Source organism: Staurois parvus, unplaced genomic scaffold, assembly GCF_062004578.1.
Source record: "Staurois parvus isolate SC_StPar_1 unplaced genomic scaffold, SC_StPar_1.0 ptg000131l, whole genome shotgun sequence".
NCBI lineage: Eukaryota > Metazoa > Chordata > Amphibia > Anura > Ranidae > Staurois > Staurois parvus.
This window is the reverse complement of record NW_028317927.1, coordinates 7,240,287-7,259,561: the sequence shown is the minus strand read 5'-3', so window position 1 is coordinate 7,259,561 and position 19,275 is coordinate 7,240,287. Positions and strand designations below refer to the sequence as shown.

Here is a 19,275-nt window from a genome sequence, read left to right as displayed (position 1 = left end):
TGATCCTTATACCTATAATGTTGTCTCCCAGTGTGATCCTTGTACCTTCAGTGTTCTCATTGTCACCCAGCCTATCTGCAGTAACTCTCTGTATCTTTCTGCAACTCGGATCCCAGCATCTGTCACATCCTTTGATCACTCCTGCATACCTGTACCTCTGACTTCTTTGTGAACCACAGCCAGCTGCCATCCTTCCTGCACTGCCATTATTCTCCACGTGTTCCTATCTGCCACGTTACCAGCACCTGTGCACTCCTGGTCTTCAGCCTGCTTCAGTGTTTCTCTGTGCATTCCTAGTCTGCTTCTTGCTCTAGGTCCCTGTGCACTTCAGCCTGCTTCCAGTTATCCCATATAGCCCAATGCACTCCAGTCTGCTCCACGTAACTCTGTGTTTCCATGAACTCCTGTCAATTTCAGTTGTACTACCTACTGATGTGTGATCCCAGCATCTCAGCGAAGCAAGGGACACCTAATTGTTCTCAGTAGTCAGAGAGCCACACCCTGGGAATCATTTGCAGCAAAACCCATCTCCAGAATAAGGAGGTCTGGTGAAGTAAAGGAGGCTCCTTATGCACGCCATAGGCAGGTCGTATATCGGCCGAATTTTCATACGCACAAAAAATCGTCCGATATTCACGCCGTTAGTGGGGTCAGCCCATCGGCTGTTTTTCGTGGATCTTCTCGTTAACTTTTATCAGTCATGCTGGAAAATCCATAAAAAAATGGCCGTTTTTTGTGGACATTGGTGGCAGCATCGCTGCCAGCAACGACCAATTTTTTGTATATCAGCTAAAAATTCGGCCGATAAATGACCCATCGATGGCCAGCCTTAGGCTATGTGCCTTGGCCCTTCTAATGCTAGACATACATTATACAATTTTCTTGAGAATTTTGCTTTAGATTTACCAAAAACCATATAATATGAGGTCAAACCTAAACAACACTTTCAATTGTATCCAATTAGGCAGGCCCATCCACTACATAGTTGAAGTTAAATCTAAAGGAAACTGGGCAGAATTTGGACTGAAATTTGTAAGAAAATATAGTGTATGGCCAGCCTTAGGGCTCTCACCTTTGCTGCCCATGCAGGCATGCTGGGCTCTTTCACTGGTGCCAACAAGTATCCTGCCTATCAAAGACTCCTTGTAGCCCTCTCGGTTTCCTCCATGGCCAACACCACTGCCTAGCCTCAGCTGCTACAGATAACTCCTGGTTAACCAGTGTGCTAGTAGGAATGGTCTCCTGTGACATTCCTTACAGTGACTGCCATGACAGGTGGACACGGCATCTTCTATATATGCTAGCTGCCTGGTCACCACTGTATTTTATACTTTCCAAGTTAGATACCCAGAGCAAGTATGCAGCCAGCAAAGAAACTGAAGTCAGAACTCCTGCACATTTGTTCTGGATCTCTGACATTATTGGATAAACATGACAGCCTGGAACCCATTTTAAAATAAGGGCAGCAATGGCAGCCTACATATTTTCTCAGTGCAGGTTTCCTGTGTAATGTATCTTTATGCAGAGTACACATGTATTCAGTCGTCAGAGAATGATTATTTCTACATTTACCAGTACGCTGCCTCAGCAAGTGCTTGATCTGCTTCCATGGTAAGAGCACCCTCAAATAAATATACTCAAAGATAATTGCTAATGTTGGATATATCCTAGTGTGTGGTAAGAAAAAAACTATACATAAATGTTCTGAATGCTGTTTTTCAGTATATGTGTTCTAAGATGCTAATTGCTACGAAAAGCTTCGAAAAGTCTGTGTGTGCATGAACACACAGGATAACATGGAGGGCCGTTTGGAAGCAGTAAAACAAAACAAAACAAACAAAAAAAAAAAAAAACACGCCTGACGTCCGAGACTAGGTTCACATATGTGCGAGTGGTGCCACTGTGGATCCGCACAAAAATTCGTGCAGCCACACCACCCACACAGAAGAATGTGGACCGGCGGATGGGTGCAATTAATTCTAATGGCGTGCCGCCCGCACTGGAGATCGCTACCGCACTGGGAACCGAGGTTCCCGTGCAGGCTGTGCTTTCCAAAGAAGTGTAGGGACTTCTTTTCTACGTGTCCCGGGGCATGGGAGTCCGTTCAAATGAATAGGCTCTTGTGCCTGTGCAAAACATGGCCCACGCAAAAACGTGGCCCGCAGGAACGCAGATATGTGAACCAAGGCTAAAAGTAGCTGCAAAAAGCCCAGTGTGCATAAGGCCTTATCAGACTGCAATCCTGTTCCCTGAAAGCTAGTATTCATGGATATTAGGCCTTTACTACAGCTGGTCAGAAATGATGCATTGAGCAGGTGAACAAGAAAAATGTACTTTATCTAGATCAGGGTTTCTCAAGCAGAGTTATCCAGAGGTTAATTGGGGTTTCTTGAGCAATTAGCAATTTCTGCCTCTCAAGCTATTTGTAAGGGGGTAATTCTTCCCAATGACCACAAGTGTAAGGAGCATTCTTCTCACTGATTAACACACTAGCGTATCATGAGTTGTAAATATAGCAATTTTTAGCAGGGGTTCCCGAGACTAGAAAGGCAGTTCCTCTGTGTTAAAAAGGTTGAAAAGGCTGATCTAGACATAGCTGCTGAGGATCTAATATTAGCTCTGATGCTCATTATTATTATACATATTTATTTATAAAGCACCAACAGTTCGCTCAGCACTGTACATTACAATGGGAGACAGAACATGTGACAGTACAATAACAATACAATGTGATACATGAGGGGTTCGAGGGCCCTGCTCCTTGGAGCTTACAATCTAGGAGGGAGGGGATAGTGGTACAGGAGGAAATAGCTGTGGGGGATGGAGTGGTAGGAAGAGTGGAAGAGGTCAGGAATTAGCATGGGGTGGGGTAGGCTTCCCTAAAGAGGTGGGTTTTCAGGGTGTGCCTAAAGGAGAGGAGAGTAGGTGATAGTCTGATGGATTGGGGTAGGGAGTTCCAGAGTATGGGTGATGCCCTGGAGGCGGGCATGGGAGGAGGAGACTAGGGAACTAGAGAGAAGGAGGTCTTGTGAGTAGCGGAGGGTGCGTTTTGGGTGGTATTTGGATATCAGGTCAGTGAGGTAGTTTGGGGCAGTATTATGGACAGCTTTGTACTCATCCTCTGTACCAGGATGCAATTATTTTACTTTAAATGAACCTGAATTTAAACCTATGAAAATTCAGGCCATGTGTTTTCATGTTCTGAACACAACCCGTTGCAGGTCTCAGAACATAAGGTTGTACAGAATAGAATCACATGGATGTACATCACAGTCCTAACATGGAGCATTAGGAAAAGCTTACTGTAAAGTATCACACTGGATTTTGTAAGAATAAGTTAAAAGGTAAATGGAGCAGATTTTCTGACTTTAGTACATTTGCAAATTCTACATAACGTAAGCAGTTCACAGAACACATAAATCAGGAGTGCTCAACCTGTGGCCCTCTGAGGTGGCCCTCAACCTTAAACCAGGGAAGCGTATGCCCTGGGTCAGAAACCCATTGATCATGATCTGGGCTTGCAGACCCATCATCCTAAAGCAGAGTTCATCGAGTCGGTGCTGGGTTCAGAGGAAGCAGACAGCCGTGGAGGGAGCAGGAGCCCCAAAAGCCAATGCTTCTGCTTCAGCGCAGACTGCTGTCCCAGGTGGTGCAATACCAAGTGCACTTTGCCTGGGACCCATCTATCTTGCAGCCTGGAGAGTTATGTCCAGAAGCAGGAAGAGGAAAAAAGATTGCTGTATTAAACAACACAAACACTGCACCTTTGCAATGCGCATATTAGCACCTATAAAAGGGTTAACATGTATTAGGCTACTTTCACACTGATCCAAGGGTGCAGCTTTCCTGTGGGTTAGTTGCAGTGAGCCATAGATTTATATTATATCCTACAGGTTTGGTGTGCTTTCTGAAAGCACACCAAAACTCCTGCAGGACTTTTGGTGCACATTTAAAAAGTGTACCACACCCGCAAGATATAATAGATGTCTATGGCAAAGCGTAGCTAACCCGCAGGAAAGCTGCAGGTACACTGTGCTGCACTTAGAGTGCGGGTAAACCACAGGGCATCAAGTGTGAAAGCAACCTTATAAGAGGCTCAGGATATTAAGGGCTTGTTTACATTGCAGTTTGGGTAGACAGTAAAACCCATAGTAGAGACTTTTACCACGCTTTCCCAACCTCTGGTGTAGCATCACAATGGTGACACCACCCCATGCTCCAGGGGGCCCATGCAGCCTCCCTGTAACATTCTGTTTTACATGTGGACAGGAGTGGTAGCGGGGGCCACATATACAGGAACCTATCTACTCCATTTTCCTCCTGCAACAGCTGGAAATCTTCATTATGCTATTAAAAATAAATAAAATTACATTTTGAACCATTTCATTTCATTGTGGCCCACTACCAGTTACCAAATCACTAAAGTGACCCTTACTCCTCCAAAGGTTGAGCACCCCTGGCTCTCAACATTTGTAGCGTTAGGACCACAGAATATCGGGGTGCCGTGACGTGGCTCTGTGGCTTACATATGTATTTGCAAATGTGTGCTAACTAAACCCGTTTTTAACGCATACTGTTAGACAGGTTAAGTCGGTTGTTGGCCAGCTGGCTGGCAAGTTGACCTGGAACTTTCTTTTCTCCTGTTTTTTTGACATGCGTTGCCCGTTCATGTGTCCTTGCTGCAAAAGCCAGTTATAGACTGGGGCAGTGGCCATTTTTTGCACTGCGCTGCACTTGCAGTGCGGGTAAATCACAGTGCATCAAGCGTGAAAGCAACCTTATAGGAGGCTCAGGATATTAAGGGCTTGTTTACATTGCAGTATGGGGAGGCAGTAAAACCCCATAGCAGAAACTTTTTTTTTTTTTACCACACTTTCCCAACATCTAGTGTAGCCTCACAATGGTGTCACCACCCCATGCTCCAGGGGGCCCGTGCAGTCTCCCTGCAACATTCTGTTTTACGAGTGGACAGGAGTGGTAGCGGGGGCCACATATACAGGAACCTATCCACTCCATTTTCCTCCTGCAACTGCTGAAAATCTTCATTATGCTATTCAAAATATAAACATTGAAATTCTGAACCATTTCATTACATTGTGGCCCACTACCAGTTATCAAATCACTAAAGTGACCCTCACTTTTCCACAGGTTTAGCACCCCTGACATAAATCATATTTTGTTATCCATACAGTTGCTTATCCAATCTATGTTTACAACACAAGTGGCACACCAATGTCCGCTCTTCTAAGTGCTTTATTCAGCCTTCTTATTCTAAAGCAGAACTCCAGGCAAAGACACGTTTATAAATTATTAGAAGTGTAAAAAGAGTTGCCTCTGGGCAGAAGTGTTAACAGGGCTGATAGCTTCTGTTTCCACTGCCATTCATACATTCTTTTTGTTCAGATATGTCAGTGATGTACTTCTGGCACTGCGGCTAGGAGAACTGTGGCTCTCATACTAGGAAGTGATCATATTGTTTATCTGCCCCTCCTCTCCCCTGGTCTATTCACAGAATACCTTGTATTATGTGAATATTTCTATAAATTTTACAGCCTTCTGGAAGCCAATATTTCTAAATATATATCTCAGAGTCCAAACCAAATCACCTAAAATAGACTGAACAATAACTGAACATGATAGCCAGGACATCTGTAAAGCTTATGTAAAGTCCTGTTACGAAAAATTGCATCATCTCAATTTCCTTTTCCAACCCAATTTGCTATAAAAAAAGAAAAAAAAAAAGAAAAAAGAATAAGCAATACACATATGGTTTGGACAAAAGAGAGCATATGCTAGCTCTTTAATGGGAGGCTGTGTACACCTATCATATTTAATATTCCAGGTAGAGGTATGTTCATATTTTATGTAACAATATGAGTTATGGCAAGCTGACAGATATTTTCCTCTCATCTTTTGTGCAGACAAATGATGACATTCCTGTGGAAAAATGCACATTTTCAATGCTGCCGCCTGTGGCAATGTTTGTTCTTAAGCCTTTTACACTAAGTGAGATTGATGGTTATAGTTTATTCACACATGTAACATGAATCACCAGGTTGCTCTGCGGCATTAGAAAAACAAGGTAGACATTCTAGCAAGGGGTGGGAAAAGAGAGCCTAAAGTCAAGTTAATGTACTAGTACCTAATCTTGACAGATACATATCTTCTATTTCCTCCTTGCATGATTCACCTGCTCTTAACGAATCCTCAATAGCATTTGTTCTTAGCCAGCAGTCTTCCAGTGTCCCTATTTCAGTTCTAAAGTTTCCTGCATCTTCTTCCTGCTTGCTGGACTGTGAAAGAGCATCTATAAAAGCTGTACTCCAGGAATCAGGTTTACGCATGAAAATCCATTAAAATAATGCCTCGGTTTACACATTTTTTATGAATTTTTTTTCGCAATACGAAGTGTGTGTTGGTGCCGATCTTTAAATGAAATAGCTGGCTTTTTTTTTTCTTCACTATAGCTCACAGAACTAGCTATCACTTTCCTCGGACCTAAAAGGATACTTTGTATCTTTTATCTCAAGAAACAAACTAAAAGGAAACATTGTTTCTTTTAACTCTGGGAAATAAACTAAAAGAAAACTTTCTCTTTCTTTTAGCTGGGGGGAAGTGACAGCTGATTCTCTGAGCTATAGTGAAGAAAAAAAAAAAAGCCGGTAATTACATTTAAAAACCAGCACTGACCTATAGTGACAGCGACTTTTTTTTTTTTTTTTTACTTTTTTCTGACCTCCGGAAAGGATTAATTGGTTTTCCACGCATTCCTATGGGAAACCGCGTTTCGGTTCACAAACTTTTTGCAATACAAAACGTCCCAGAGAACACATTAAATTCGTAAACCGAGATACACGTGTACTAGGAGTTAAAGTGGTTCTAAAGGCAAAGCATTTTTTCATGAACAAAACACAACATCTCCTACGCATGAGTGTGATAGTGTGGCGAACGTTCTTCATATATGTCTGTCTCTACGTGGAGCAGGGACATGCCAAAAGAGGTGGCTCCAGCCTACTGCATTAGCAAACCATATGATAAAAACATATCAAGCTAGGCATCAGTATCATGGTTGTTCTTCCCACTCAGTGTACTCCACGACTCCTGAGATAATGCACTAGGCCGGTGTGTCCACATTTGTTTGTGTGTTTGTAGCAAAGCATTTTTTTTAGCTTAATGCATCCCCTGCATCAAGTTAAAAAATTCCTAGTAGTTGTTATCGCCAACCCCCCCAAATACCGGAGTACTGTATTAATTGCCAGACTGCAGAGGATCTCTCTCCTCCCTCCCCCATTGGCTCCTGCTGTGGTCAATCTTTTTTTTTTTTTTTTTTTTAAATAAATAAAGGACTGGTCAAAAACTGTATGAATGAGTAGAGGTACTATCCCATACTTATTCACATGGAGGGGCAGGATCTGGGGGCCCCCTTGTCAAAGAGGCCAGGGTTGGGGGGAAGAGGCCGTTGTCCTCATCAACGTGGGGACACAGTGTTTTTTTTGTTTTGTTTGTTTTTTTTTGGGGGGGGGGGCAGCCCTCTCCCCCATGTTGAGAGCATGTGGCCTGGTATTGTTCAGGTGCTGCTTGGATAAAGGCCTGGTATGGTTTTTGTGGGGGACCCCACCCTACACAATTAAATAAAATCCATACCAGACCCGAAGGGCCACACGTTTTTTTTTTTTTTTAATGCCAACACTTGTTTGTTTACATTCTGCTTTCAGCAGGGAATCCTGTTGACAGCAGATGAGTCATGGTTGTTAAGGACACGGCAGCATGCTTGAATTCATCCAAATGAAACAAATGCATACATTATTTTTGTTCTAATTTTTTTTGATTCCTTGCCATTCGTTTCTATGTCCATTTGGAGATTTGGATACATCCAAATCTCCAAAAATGAAAATTTTCATCCAATAAATGAATAGCAACTAATCGAATCACACATGTCTATCAGCTGCCCTACATGTGCACCCACATACACATAGAAGTCAACTAAGGTTATGTCCAACAAGGTGCATGGCACCTCATGGCCTTATCTCTTTAATATACAATTGACAGTTTCCCCGAGTGTCAAGAGTACAGCTATCACTATGCTGCTCTGATAGGAAAGACTCTGCTTTCTCACACAGCAGCTGCTCTACCCACCCCCCTCATCTGCTGTCCATTCAGAGAGGGTTTTGCGACTCTGCAGCTGCAGGAGCTAAGACTAGAAGGTACAACGTTGGAACCCAAAAGTATAGCAAAAGTTGTACTCTGGGTGCACACTAAAAATGTAAATTAAAATAAGTCCACAAGGTGGAATGAACCTCACTGGACTTATAGCAATTTGGCATTTTTTAGAAAGAGTTCAGTTTTAAACACTGTCCAATGAGGGGGCTGTTAGCACAGGAAGTTCCAACGCTGAAGTGGTGTGATCTTCCTGGCTGTGCTCATTGGCTGAACATAATTACAAATGTTATGTCAGGTAAAACACTTCACACATATGTAATTCAACTGTATATTTAGCAGTTTGCCTCGAGTTCGGTTTATTATGCACGTTCAAAACATTTATCTTACCATCTCCAATTTTTTTTCTGTGTAGATGTCAAGTTTCTTTCATCAGCCGGGCTCTCACAAATGAATAGCCTTAGGTAAGATAAAGTAACTCATTTCCCACACCTAACAGTCTGTGCAATTACAAACAACATGGTTTAGAGAACCTTACAGCAGATACTACTATCGTAACACAAGCTGCAGAAAGAATTCCCTTTGCTTTGTTCAACAAAACAAGAGACATTTGTGAAAAACAAGCAAGAACCGCTAAAGAACAACACCCGCTTTACCTTACAGGGTTATATGCTTTTGTTACAAGAACCAGAACAAGCACTATAGGACAACAACATTTTAGAGCTACACTATATCATTTCCATATTACCAGATACAAAAGGCATAAATCTATGCAGCTTTAATCATGAATACATAATTTAATTTATTTATTTGAATGCAAGCAGTTGGAAACTCAATTTGACTTGGTGGTACCAGCTCCTTGAAGCCTACCCTACAGCAGAGCTCAGACTCTGATAGGGAGAAGCAGCACAAGGAACCAATCAGTTATGCTACAGGTCAAAGAGCATGCTGATAGGTGGAGAGAGCAAAGTGACAGGGATATGAGCTCTTCAGTGTGCTGCTTCTCCTTCCACTGTCCAGTCACAGGGTGGGGGTCGGAAGTAGACCTGAAAGTGAAAATACAGCAGAGAATCTGGTCCCCTTCGCTGCCAAGCAGAACTATCCTTAGTGCTAGAGCTGTGTCAATCTCAGAACTGGATGAACAGAAATACAAATCATTTGATGTGTAAAATGACTGATAATAAATTTGTAGGGATGTAACATATATATCACATATCTGTGACCCTTCTTGTTTGGTCTCTTCCCTGTGAGGATGTCACCTTAGGAGTTCAGTCTCTGCTAGGAGTTCCTGGGAGGAACCACTGAAGGTGCTGGCTGCTGGAAAGAAAATGTAAGGCCTAGAGCAGGGGCAGGCAACCTTTGAGAGTTGGAGAAATACCTGAACAACATGAAAGATCAAAGATCACTGGGGTTTGAAGGCTTAACTAAAAAGTAAGGATATTTTAGGAAAATATAATAAAACAAATGTCACTTTAAAAATATAAAATTATCCTGCCTTCTAAGTGGACATTGTCAGTAGGGCAGTGGATGGTGTGTGAATAGTGTCAGCAGGGCATTGGAAGGTGTCAGTGGACAGTGTCATTAGGGCAGAAGATGGCGTACGGACAGTGGACGGTGTCAGTCAGTAGAGTAGAGTAGTGGGCTGTGTCATTAGGACAGTGGAAAGTTTCAGAAGGGCAGTGGATGATGTCAGTAGGGCAGTACATAGTGTCAGTACAGCAGTGTGGATGGTGTCAATCGTTTGTTTTATTTTAATTATTTATTTTATTTTTCATTAATTTTTTTTTAATACTTATACATTTTTTTTTTTAGGAATCCCATTGGGGGGCTTTGGTGAAATATTAGGGGTGTAAACAGGCCCGAGGACAAAGAGCACATGGAGATCAGGCAACACAAAGATGAGGAACCTGGAGAGATTTAGTGGAACCGATAAGCTGTAGTTTCTTCTCTAGTGCAGCTGAATGCCGGTGGCAGGGTGAGGAGGAGAAGTGGGCATTGCCGGCATTCAGTTGCTGCAGGGAGGAAAATACAGCCCATTGGTTCCACTAAATGTCACCCCTCCTCTCCAGGTTCTGGGGTCGGCAACCAAGGACCAGACCTACCTGTCACCTGCCCACGATTGATGTGTAGATCATGATCATAAGGTTGCGGACCTCTGTCTTAGAGGAAGCAAGCTGCAGCTGTCCCCCACATATGGACATGAGGAGATTAGCTGGTTGAGAAGTTATACACAGGAACCTTTCAATGTTGTCCTGCCTCAGAGAGCTCTGTAGGGGTCCAGCCAGCACAATTTGTGATTTTGCAAGTGACCAAGAGAGGCTTAGAGAAAGATCTATATGAAATCTGGTCTAGGGTAGAACATCTACTATCATTTTGGGGATCTACAGAAAAATAACATAAAAGAAAATTGGGATGCCCCACTAGGATATATTCCCCCCAGAAAAGTAAAACCTCAAATATTATGAGTAATTCTCAGACTTCCCAAATCCCACGGTGGTGTCCGAAGGACAAGAAAGTACGCAATAAAAAAGGGGGGAAACCGGGGGAGGGGGGGAGGACCCTCTGGAGCAGAAGTCCTAATGAGAATAAACAGCGGCTAGAAAAACAACCCCTGTTTGTTCTCATTAGGACTTCTGCTCCAGAGGGCCCTCCCCCCTGGTTTCTCCCCTTTTTTTATTTTGGGGATCTATACTTGTTTTCTATTTTAAAATGTACTGCTGCCCATCTCTGTACATCCTGACCAAACAGCCACACCAGAGATGTATCTTAATGGGACTTTACTGTCAAGTGAGTGCACCTATTACATTTTCAATATAGTTGCTTGGGAGCTGAAGATCAATACTAAGGATACTTTCACACTGATCCCCCGAAAAAACGCATAGGCATTTTTACTGCACTGAGCGGTTTTTAAAGTACACGTGACTTAAAAACTACACCAAAAACACTTTTCAGAGGCGTTGTTGAGGCGCTCTTAAGCCGTTTTCCATTGATTTCAATGGGAAGAGGCATTTTTGGGGCATTTTTTTTAACTCACCAAATATGCCCCAAAGATGCTGCAAGCAGGAGTTTTTACACTGCACCATAAGCGCAACGCTTCACTGTGAAAACATACATAGATAAACATTCACATACATAGGGAAGCATTTTTCTTGAGCTTTTCAGGCGCTTTTTTTTTTAACACAAAATGTTTGCCTGGAGTTCTTAAGCCTTTACTGCTACAACAAAACTACCATGTCGGTGGCATGTAAAAAAACAAAAAACAAAAACAAAACAAAAAACTCATGGCCACAATAGCAGTTGTATGTTTTTTACTTTATAAGAGCATACTGCAGGGTTATATTGTCAAATTGATTTGTCTGCTGTGTTCTTTCATGTGGCCCCCATCACCCCTCATGCATCTCCTGCTTCTCCTGGGAGCCCAGGACCGGAAAAAGATCAAGATGGCAAGCGGGAAGAAATGGCGGAACATCTGTTCCTCATTCCGTTGTGTGTGCCAGGAAGTGCTTAGAGTTGAGCACTTCTGGGTTCGGATCCATCAGTACCCCCAAAGTCTCCAAAAAGGTGCTTGTCACTCAAAAAAGTGCTATCACATAAGCAGGTTGTCATATCTTTTCTTATGGTAAAATGTAAAAAAAATAAAAATAAGCACAAAATAAAAAATATATTATAAAATAAAACTCTCCCATTGAACATAAACATGCACAAATAGCGCACAGTTGTACATAAATTACAATTGAGCAACACATTTTGAGTATCAGCGTGCACACCTTTATTTATAAACCAACTAGACATAGAACACAGCACTCCTCACAGAATATATGTCTCCGAATACACAAATAAAGTGCAATAAAGTATATAAATAACTTTGTAAAAGTGCAAAAATTATTGTGAATATATAACTGTATAAATATTCACAATACGTTTATTGTATTCACAATAATTTTTGAACGTTTACGAAGTTATTTATATACTTTATTGCACTTTTTATTTGTGTATTCGGAGACATATATTCTGTGAGGAGCGCTGTCTTCTATGTCTAGTTGGTTTATATGTACCTTGTTTCAAGGGTAAGATTAGCTGCTCTTCCACACTTCCTATATTTTTATTATTACTGTCCCCAGTGGCGTTGTCCATATTTCTAAATACTCCTTTATTTATGTTTCACTCTAAATTGTGAAGGCTTTTAAATGTCGTAGTTTTTTTAAAGTTGTAGTTTGTTGCTGACGCACAGGTTTTGAGACTTGACATATTTTGAATTTATTTACTTAACTTGGTCTCATCTTTTTAAATTTACAGAATATTTGCAGATTTTATAGTGTTTGTATAAGCCATAATTAATGTCACTGTATTTTTTTACTGAAAATACAGATTTTATAAACAGGAGTCCTCTGCTTTCACAAAATACACAATATTTTAGGGTTTTTGCGGCCTCTTATGTAAAAAAAAGTTTGCATTTTAGCATGCATGTGAAAAAAATAAATAGTCCTAGCAGCATAAGGGTTACATTTTCTGCTTTTGACATTATGTCAGCAGCAACTGCTTATATTAGGCCAAGCTGACACAAGCTATTATATTTTCCAGCCAATAATAATAATAATAATAATAATGTCTCTATCTTTCTACTTTCTTTAAACAAATTTGGTATGGATTAGCCTTTAATGATGAAAATGTTACTCTATGGGTAAGATGCAAAACACGCATTTAGGAAAATTATATAGCAAGACAAATAAAGATGATATAACATTAAGTTACTTACCCTGGAGAAAGTATATGAATTGCTACTAGCTCGGCCCAGCAAGCATACTTGTTAGGAACTTGTAATCCAAATACGCTGGTTGAGCCTCCAGGGTGATAATGATTATTCAGAACTTTTAAAGCAAAAAGTACCCCTAGATATAAACCATTAAAAAAAAGAGGTAATTACTTCCAGCACACAGGTAAACAGGAATAAAATTACTGAGTTATAAGTCAGAAGCATTACAATTAAAGAGGAAACAATTGTCACCAGTGTCTGTCATACTCCCTTAAAGTGTCACTAAACCCAAGACCCTGCATTCACTAGATCTGGTCTCCCACAGTACACAGAGCATAGAAATGCAATATAAATGGCTAAATACCTTTTCGCATCAGCCATTAGAGCAGTCTTGTTACTTCTATCAGTGTCCAGCAAAGCACTGGTTAAAAGCTTGTAGGAAGAGTCTTCATTCTCCCTTGTTTGTCCTATGAGGCAGCATAACCCTTGACCCTCTGTACAGCACCAATTTGCCCTATGCTGATCACATGCACTTCCCAGGGAAAAAAAAACAAACAAAAATGCACTAGCTATACACACATCATACTGAGCATGTGCAGTTTGCCCCCAAGGCTCTGTTCTATCAGCAGATGGATTGGGGAGAGTAGAAGAAGGGAAGAATCAGAGAAGATAGGATCAAACATCCTTTTTTACACAATGCAGAGGATTAACCCCTTAGGTTGCACAGCGAGTATAACAAGCATGCTTTACTGCATATACAGGCTGATTTTGCTGTTGTGGGTTTAGTAACACTTTAAGCCTGGTGCACATCGGTCTCCCCCACTGTACTGTTGTGTTCTAACAGGGGGACTACCCACCCTGTGCCCCCCCCCCCCAACAGGACACACAGGTCAGTGCTGGCAGCCAATGGCTGCCAGTGCTGATTGGCTGCTGGTTTTCCAGCATGCCCGTTCAACAGAAGCCAGGAGTGAGACAGGCTTGTGTCGGACAGGAAACTGTACATGTGAGCTGAAAGCCAGCCGGTTTCTGCTGTACTGGCCGATATTCGGCCCATGTGCACCTGGCATAAGTCACTTGTTCGTGCTTGCATTAATGAATGTCTATCAATATCAAGCACTACCTACATGTATTACAAGAAATGATAGATCTATAACCAGTAAATATAAAAGCTCATGTACTTTTATATGACTACCGAACCCCTAAGGCCTTGTTCACATTTTTTGACAGCTCTGAATACAATCTGAAAAGGATAGCTTTTCAGAGCTGATTGACAGAAAGCTCGGAGGTGATATGCTGCCTTCTGGACATTTGTTTTGAGGGGGAGAAATCCTTAATGTACTGCATGCAGTTGTGGTGTGGTCCCCTTGACATGGAGGAGCTTTTGGGGGCAGTACCACCGTCAAAAGTGACATGCTGTGTAAAATGTGCACGGACATGTCTGCCAGCAATATTAACTTGCCTGCACCCACAGCAGAATCCATCTGACACAGCTGCAGAAGTCTGAGTGGACACCTGTAGCTCTGTATAGGTGTACCTTTTAGAAGAGCTCTTTTGCTTCTTGTTGTTTAGATAAGGTGCATGACAATATTACAAGTATGCATTTGTATACATCCATGTGCAACTGTGATCTTTTCCACAAGCTAATGTCTATGGGTTTTGAAAACACATTCAAACACATTTTTCTTATTTCCTTTTAGTCATTCTGTCAGTCAATGATGGTAAAAAACCAAAAACCAAAAAAATAAATAAATAAAAACACAACAAATATGGAGGGGGTGAAGTCACTATTTTGACAAATGAAGAAAATATAGATGCCACGCTCTATCAAGACCTATTACCTGTATATAGTATAAAAACTGTATTTGCATTAAATTTCTAATAGCTGCATGATCTCTTATGTGTAACCATACATGATTGTAAAGCCAATCAATACCCAAACATGTGTTGATAATATTGAATAAATGAATTGAAAAAATATATATCCAAATTGGCGATAATAAAAAAAAAAAAAAAATTAAATATAAAAAATAAAAGTCTGTGGAAAATTGATAGAAGCCGTTTATACACCTTATTGGCTCAAAAGTAAAAAAAAATTTATATTCACTATTTTGACAAATTCAGTCATATGTACAAATTTAAGTTTGAGCTTTTGAGCTCCTGCAAAAACCACAACCTGTCTTCTACTGTGCTAAGGACAGCGCCAGAAATATTTGAAAGGGGCTCTTCTGGAACATATAAAAAAAACACAATCATTATAATCATATGCTATATTTTATATCAGATTTTTTATACACACACATACATACACAATGCTCAGCATAAATGAGTACACCCCAACAAATTTGTCAGAAAAGCTTTACTTTCCTTTCAGAATCAATATTTTCTATGGGACACTATACTACAAAATACTTCCAACAAGTGCGGGCCATTGATTGCAAACAAGATTTGTTAATTTGCACACACAAAAATGTATTTTTCCTAACAAAACGTATTCAAGATCATGTTGCAAAAATGAATACATCCCAATGAAAGTCTTAGGCTGGCCATACATTATACAATTATCTGCAGATTTTCTGCCCAATTTCCTTTAGATTTACCTTCAACTATGTAGTGCAAGGGCCTGCCTAATTGGACACAACTGAAAGTGTTGTTTAGGTTTGTCCTCCTATTATATGGTTTTTGGTAAATCTAAACCAAAAATCTGCAGATAATTGTATAATGTATGGCCAGCCTTAGGAGCAAAGCTAAATTTTAAACAACAAAATCCTAATTAACAAGAATTCAACTACAGCTGAGTCTAATTATTCATTAAACAGGTGTCCAGCAGACAGTTGACTATAAAAGGGTGTTGCTTAAAGAAAACCTTTCCCATTTCATGCTGTAAGCAATGGCACCACATGGAAGAGAAATGTCATAAGGCCTGAGAAAGAAAAATCATTTCTTTACATAAGAAAGGTTAAGGCTACAAGATCAGCAAACCTTTACTAATCAGTCAGAATATTGTAGCAAAAGTGATACAAACATTGAAGATGAAACTGCAACCATCTCACAGAGACTTCCAGGCTGTCCATGGAAGTTAACACCTCGACAGGAGCATCTTGATGAGAAGGGTTGAAGAAAAAAATCACCATGCAAATACGCTGCAGTTAGCTAAAGAACTAGAAAAAGCCAAACTGGTGTGATGGCATGCATGGGTGTCGTCCACGAAGGAAGCCGCTGCTAAATCCCATGCACAAAAAAGCCCACCTAGATTTTGCCAAGGTCCATGCTGAAAAAGAAGAATACTACTGGGACTGTGTACTCTGGAGTGAGGACACCAAGATAAATGTTTTTGGAACTGATGGCTTTAAAACTGTATAGTATCGCAAAGGCGAGGAAAAATGCATGGTGCTAGCAGTGTCCTTCTGTGTGGCTGCATGAGTACTGCTGGTATCAGGGAGCTGCATTTCATTGATGGTATCATGAAATCACAAGATGTAGTGCTCTACATTGAAAGAGAAGATGCTACCATCACTCCATGCCCTTGGTCGTCGTGCAGTTTTCCAGAATGACAATGATCCAAAACGCACATCTAAGGCCACTGTTGCATTTCTGAAGAAGAACAGGGTGAAAGTGATTCAGTGGCCAAGTATGTCTCCTGATCTGAACCCAATCGAACACCTATGGGGAATTCTGAAGAGACAAGTTGAACATCACTCTCCATTCAGCATCCAGGTATAAAAAAGAGGTCGTTCGTGAAGAATGGAAAAGATAGATGTTGCAATATGTCACCAACTTGTTCATTCCATACCTAGAAGACTTGGTGCTGTCCTTACAAATCATGGAGGTCATACAAAATACTAGACATAGCAGTTTTTGTTGTGGGGTGTATTCATTTTTGTATCAACTAATTTGAGTAAAACTGAAGATTTTGTAAACTAAATTATATTATTAACTTTACTTTCATGTAATGAGCTAAACAAAATGTTCTATAAAACTCAGTTTTGTTAAAATTTTGGAAATGGTTCCTGTGTTCATTGAGAGATTGATTAAAATCTTACTTTTTAAAATGGGTGAACTCATTTATGCTGAGCTATATATATATATATATATATATATAATTGGTTTATAGATGGAGGGTATTGATATTTGATACTATAGATAGATAGATGAATAGATTTTATACCAGAGAATCCCACAGCACACTGCATCTTATAGGATGGGTCATCCATACTTTCAGCCAGGAGTAACTGAATCAGAACATAAACCACGCCAATCAGTTGTGAGAAGGTTGCAATTATGACAGCAAATGACACACTTCCCAGCCTCCGCTCCAGTTTTGTTCCCTTCCATAAGAGTGACACCATATTAAAATATAGATGCCAGTCATCAGCATGGTGGAAAGGTGAGAAAAGTAAACGTTCCCAGTCTCTGTGATCATAGCCTTCATGTACACTGATACAAACATAAAGCAGTGGTTTCATGGGGTTTAAAAATAGATAAATATTAAGTCCAAGCAGGACTAAAGTCACAGGAGGGATGTTATTAAAACCAAACTGATACAACTGGGCAAACAACAATAGAAGCCCAGCATTTGCTCTGCGTTGTCCTCTCTGCATTGTGGTACTTCCCTTGATTTATAGATACTGAATGTGGTAAAATCATGTGATGTTACATCTAGAAGACAAAATGCAATACATTAGTATGAACAATCTTACAAATACAGTATATTTAAAGCTGAACTTGGGGATGAAAATCATTTAACCTTGCAGGGGGTCCCCCTCCCCACTGCAAGGGTTAAGACTAGGTTCACACCTGTATGGTCATGCGGGCCATGATTTGCACAGACACAAGAGCCCATTCATTTGAATGGGCTGCCGTGCCCTAGGACATGCAGGAAAGAAGTCCCTGCACTATTTTTGAATTGGCAGCTCGCACGGGAACAGAGGTTCCTAGTATGGTTGTGATTTCCAGTGGGGCAGCGTGCCATTTTTCTGTGTGGGTGGATGCGTCTCCTGCACAAATGTGAACCTAGCCTAAAGTGGTATTAAACCCAAAGGAAAACATATTGCAGCTTACCAATTCTTATATGTGATGGCTGCATTCATTTTCTTTTTTAGGCTTTCTTTCTTCTATTCTCTGGTGATACTGCCAGTAAGTCTGTCATTTTTCAAAAGAACAATCTCTCCAGAGATGAGAAAAACCATTTAATACCGATAGGGTGCTTACAGCGATCAACTTTTATTTATTTAGATAAAACAAAGATAAATAGATGGGGGGGGATGAGGGCCAATCGCCTCCCCTATGTAATCGAAGGTTCTACAAGTACCATGTCCTCCACTTTATATAAACCACAACAAGTAAAGATATTAACTAACCAGAACTTTTAAGGTACCACACCATTTGTAAAAAAAAAAAAAAAAACACATTTTATTGCATCATAGAAAAGTGAAAACCCTGGTTGTTGCACATATTGTCAATATATCCATACAGTGTTGTATCTTGCTTGTTCAACACGTTTCACAGGTCAAAAGCCTTCTTCTTCAGGAAGAGTCTCCCCACCAAACTGACAATGCAGTTGTCCAAAGGTGCCTCTGTGCTCCTTCATCCAAAGTGGGGCACTGTAATACAGGAGGTGTGTTACTGACCAGATCACCAGGTGAAAACAGAGGGAAAAAAGCCTAAGAAAAGAAAACTGAAGTAGCAGCCACATCTAATGATTGGTAAGCTGCAATATAATGCATTTTGGTTTTGATTATAATACTGCTCCAAGTGCTCATTTTGCATAGGAGATGATCAATAAAGTGATAAACTTTCCTTTGTCCCTTCACCAGTTGTAGCACTCTAATGTCATCCCATACAATGCAGAACCTGTAGTCCTGTACTGTAAAGAGGATGATGAGGGCCAACCCACTGGAGTTTTGGATAGCAAAGAAGAGTAATGGCTGCCAGGGAAGCAAAGAATTTTGTAAGTATATCAGCTTACTCATCTCTGACAAATGCGGGTATCCAACCGCCGCCCTCTTCATCAACTTGTGACAAAAGACTGGTCTACCTCACATCACACTGTCACGTATAAACAACAATGCCACTCTCAGTCTCACCCTGTTCAAAGATTTTCCAGCTCGTGGGACCACAATCTACTGTAGGTGCCAGCTGCTTGAGAGCGATTGTCACTGGGTTAAATTAGCTAAGCAATTAACTCTTTAAACTGCCACCACCAACTTTTACTGAAAAGTCATAAAATTTCACAAGATTAGCAATACAATTTTGATTTTAAAATAAATGTCTGTACACACACTGTCACCACAGAAAGGTATATTCATAGATTTATAATACACAGTAGCGCTCTTCAAGAGACAGGAAATCACTTAGTTTGCATCAGA

The 19,275-nt window shown here is 40.7% G+C and overlaps 1 protein-coding gene across 3 annotated transcripts in view; it reads right to left on the bottom strand.

The window, feature by feature from the left end:
* Positions 1 to 19,275, bottom strand: part of RHBDD1 (rhomboid domain containing 1) — a 119,375-nt gene that overhangs the window by 61,598 nt on the left and 38,502 nt on the right. Inside the window, exons 3-5 of one of the 3 annotated variants that reach the window (XM_089672582.1) lie at positions 17,969 to 18,510; positions 17,076 to 17,566; positions 12,914 to 13,046 (exon numbers count right to left, since the gene is read on the bottom strand). In XM_089672582.1, coding sequence (XP_089528708.1) covers positions 12,914 to 13,046; positions 17,076 to 17,508 — 566 coding nt within the window. In that variant the 5' untranslated portion in view covers positions 17,509 to 17,566; positions 17,969 to 18,510. The remainder of the gene's footprint in view (positions 1 to 12,913; positions 13,047 to 17,075; positions 17,567 to 17,968; positions 18,511 to 19,275) is intronic. The other 2 variants (XM_089672583.1, XM_089672584.1) reach the window with 2 other exon arrangements.